The sequence below is a fragment of the Zalophus californianus genome, chromosome 12 (genome assembly GCF_009762305.2).
Source record: "Zalophus californianus isolate mZalCal1 chromosome 12, mZalCal1.pri.v2, whole genome shotgun sequence".
Classification (NCBI taxonomy): domain Eukaryota; kingdom Metazoa; phylum Chordata; class Mammalia; order Carnivora; family Otariidae; genus Zalophus; species Zalophus californianus.
In genome coordinates, this window is record NC_045606.1 from 58085697 (window position 1) to 58088748 (window position 3052).

Below are 3052 nucleotides of genomic sequence, written 5' to 3' on the forward strand. Positions count from 1 at the left end.
ATATCCCAAATAGCACAGCACAACCTTAATAAAGCAGAAACTACCATATATGCAAAACCCTGGAGACATCATACACTAGTCATAGATTTTAACATATACTTCTCAGTCTAAAGAGAAATAAAGTGGATATAAAAATAAGGTAGAATGTAGAGGACGTAAGCAACTTTAATAACGTTTATCTTATGGCTATATATCAAACTTTATTTTCCCAACACAGGGAATGATATTCCTTTTCTTTCTTTCTTTTTTTTTTTTTAGATTTTATTTATTTATTTGAGAGAGAGAATGAGAGAGAGAGAGAGAGTACATGAGAGGGGGGAGGGTCAGAGGGAGAAGCAGACTCCCTGCCGAGCAGGGAGCCCGATGCAGGACTCGATCCTGGGACTCCAGGATCATGACCTGAGCCGAAGGCAGTCGCTTAACCAACTGAGCCACCCAGGCGTCCCTCCTTTTCTTTCTTATTTAGAAAATTTTTTACATGTTGTTTCCAATTTTTTTCACCACTCTGTATCTTGCACCTAGAAATGGATTTGGTACATATTTAGCATTAATAAATACCGTTTGAGGGTGGCAGAGTCGGGCTGAAGTTGTGGGGCCGGGGGAGCCATGGGCGCTACTGGCAACGCCGAGCAGCCGCGGGGACCCGGCGGGGCAGAGCGGGGCGGCCCCGAGCTGGGCGACGCGGGCGCAGCGGGGCAGCTGGTTCTCACGAACCCCTGGAACATAATGATAAAGCACTGGCAGGTGCAGCGAAGGGGCCGCCGCTCACAGATGACAACAAGTTTCACAGATCCTGCCATCTCCATGGACCTCCTCCGAGCTGTCCTGCAGCCTAGCATCAATGAGGAGATCCAAACTGTCTTCAACAAGTACATGAAGTTCTTCCAGAAGGCAGCACTGAATGTCAGAGACAATGTCGGGGAAGAGGTGGACGCGGAGCAGCTGATCCAGGAGGCCTGTCGGAGCTGCCTGGAGCAGGCTAAATTACTGTTTTCAGATGGAGAAAAAGTAATACCCAGATTGACCCATGAGCTTCCAGGGATAGAGCGTGGCCGACAGACAGAAGAGGAATATGCCCATCGAGGAAGCCCCGTTCCCAAAAAGAGGAAGGGACGGCCTCCTGGACACATGCTGTCAAACGATCGGGCAGCCGCCAGCATGGTATGGAAACCAAAATCCTGTGAACCAATTCGCCGAGAAGGCCCCAAGTGGGACCCAGCCCAGCTGAATGAATCTACCACCTTTGTGCTGGGATCTCGAGCCAACAAGGCCCTGGGGATGGGGGGCACCAGAGGAAGAATCTACATCAAGCACCCGCACCTCTTTAAGTATGCAGCTGACCCCCAGGACAAGCACTGGCTGGCCGAGCAGCATCACATGCGGACAACAGGGGGGAAGATGGCCTACCTCCTCATCGAGGAGGACATCCAGGACCTTGCAGCCAGTGATGACTACAGAGGATGTCTGGACCTGAAGTTGGAGGAGCTGAAATCCTTTGTGCTACCCTCCTGGATGGTCGAGAAGATGCGAAAGTACATGGAGACACTACGAACAGAGAACGAGCATCGTGCTGTTGAAGCACCTCCACAGACCTGACCGAAGCCAAGTCCCCTGGCTATACTTGGCAGCCCTCTTCCAAGGCCCTGTCACCCATTGAGGCCACTACTGGGACTGCTCCTGGATGGATCTCAGCGGCATTAAGCTGTGCCTGGGCCAGTCTGTAGTGACTCACTACAGAGCACCCCCAGACTGGCACGTGGTTCTGTATTTGTAAAGTTATCGGGTTAAGAAGCAATTAAACAGTTTGTAATAAAATAAATAATAAATAAATAAATAAATAAATAAATAAATAAATAAATAAATACCGTTTGAGTGAATGAATGAATAACAGGACCTGCAACAATCTTTTAGTACATACTTTTTTAACACTTTGAACTCTCAATAATTTTGTTTTTGAACTTGTGTTTTGTATATGAAGTCTGATGGACCATGGAGCATGCACATGAACATTCATGCAGTGTTCAGGTTCACTGTTCCTTAAGTCACATTCTCATATCAGCTCATGATGCCTCCTGAGCACAAATTCCCTGAATACCAAATACCATGTTTCTTTACCAAAGCACTTTGCCCCTCTTATATTTCCATGAGATAGGTCCATTTTAAAAATGAGAACAGTTCTGCTCCAACTAGTGTCTCGTCCTTGGGGATCTCCTCCCAGGGCTGGTGCAAGGGCTGAGATCTCACATCCCTCTGTTCTTCCCACTGAGCGTGGCTGGTTCCTCAAGCTCCAATTTGTTACTTTACGGTCCTTTAAAAAACTTTTAATAAAAATTTCCAAAAGAACAATAACAATGTAAATTTTCTAAAAACGTAATATAGGGGCACCTGGGTGACTCAGTCGGTTAAGTGTCGGACTCTTGATTTTGGCTCAGGTCATGATCTTAGGGTCATGAGATCGAGCCCTGAATAGGGCTCTGTGCTCAGTGCTGAGTCTGCTGGAGAGTCTCTCTCTCTCCCTCTGTCCCTCCTCTGGCTCACGTGCTCTCTTGCTTTCTCTCTCTCTCAAATAAATAAGTAAATAAAATCTTTAAAAATAAATTACTAAAAATAAAAGGTAATATAAAAAGGCCCAAAAAATCACATTAGCTATTTTTTTCAAAGGCCTCAAACCATAATCAGATATTATTATAATTGTGGGTGTCGTTAATCATATCTTGCATTTGTTTTCACATTTGTAACTTTGGGGTTTACTAATCTCAGAGCTATAATACTTTTTATAACTGTAAGTAGAAGCTCTTCCCTAGATTTGATTTGTTAGTCTTCTATTCTGCTGTTAATTTATTGGTTCATTCTACATATTTTACAAAATCCGACCCTTGCAAAACAAGCCTTGGCAATTTAGCTCCATATATACTTTAAAATTTAAGAAATGGCTGATGTGTTTCATTGATATTCTTTATTATTCATTTGACTTACAAAGTATAGAGGCATGGAAATTGCCTGTCAGTTTTACTACTGGAAGTTCTAGCTACTCTTACTTAAGATTAAAGTC

General features: G+C 44.5%; 1 protein-coding gene across 1 annotated transcript; it reads left to right on the forward strand.

Annotated features, from left to right (window-relative positions):
• Positions 1-572: 572 nt before the first annotated feature.
• On the forward strand, positions 573-1808 carry LOC113911540 (deoxynucleotidyltransferase terminal-interacting protein 1-like). Its single transcript, XM_035723326.1, has one exon. The coding sequence runs from the start codon at positions 607-609 to the stop codon at positions 1594-1596; it is 990 nt and encodes a 329-aa protein (XP_035579219.1). The 5' UTR covers positions 573-606; the 3' UTR covers positions 1597-1808.
• Positions 1809-3052: the final 1244 nt, after the last annotated feature.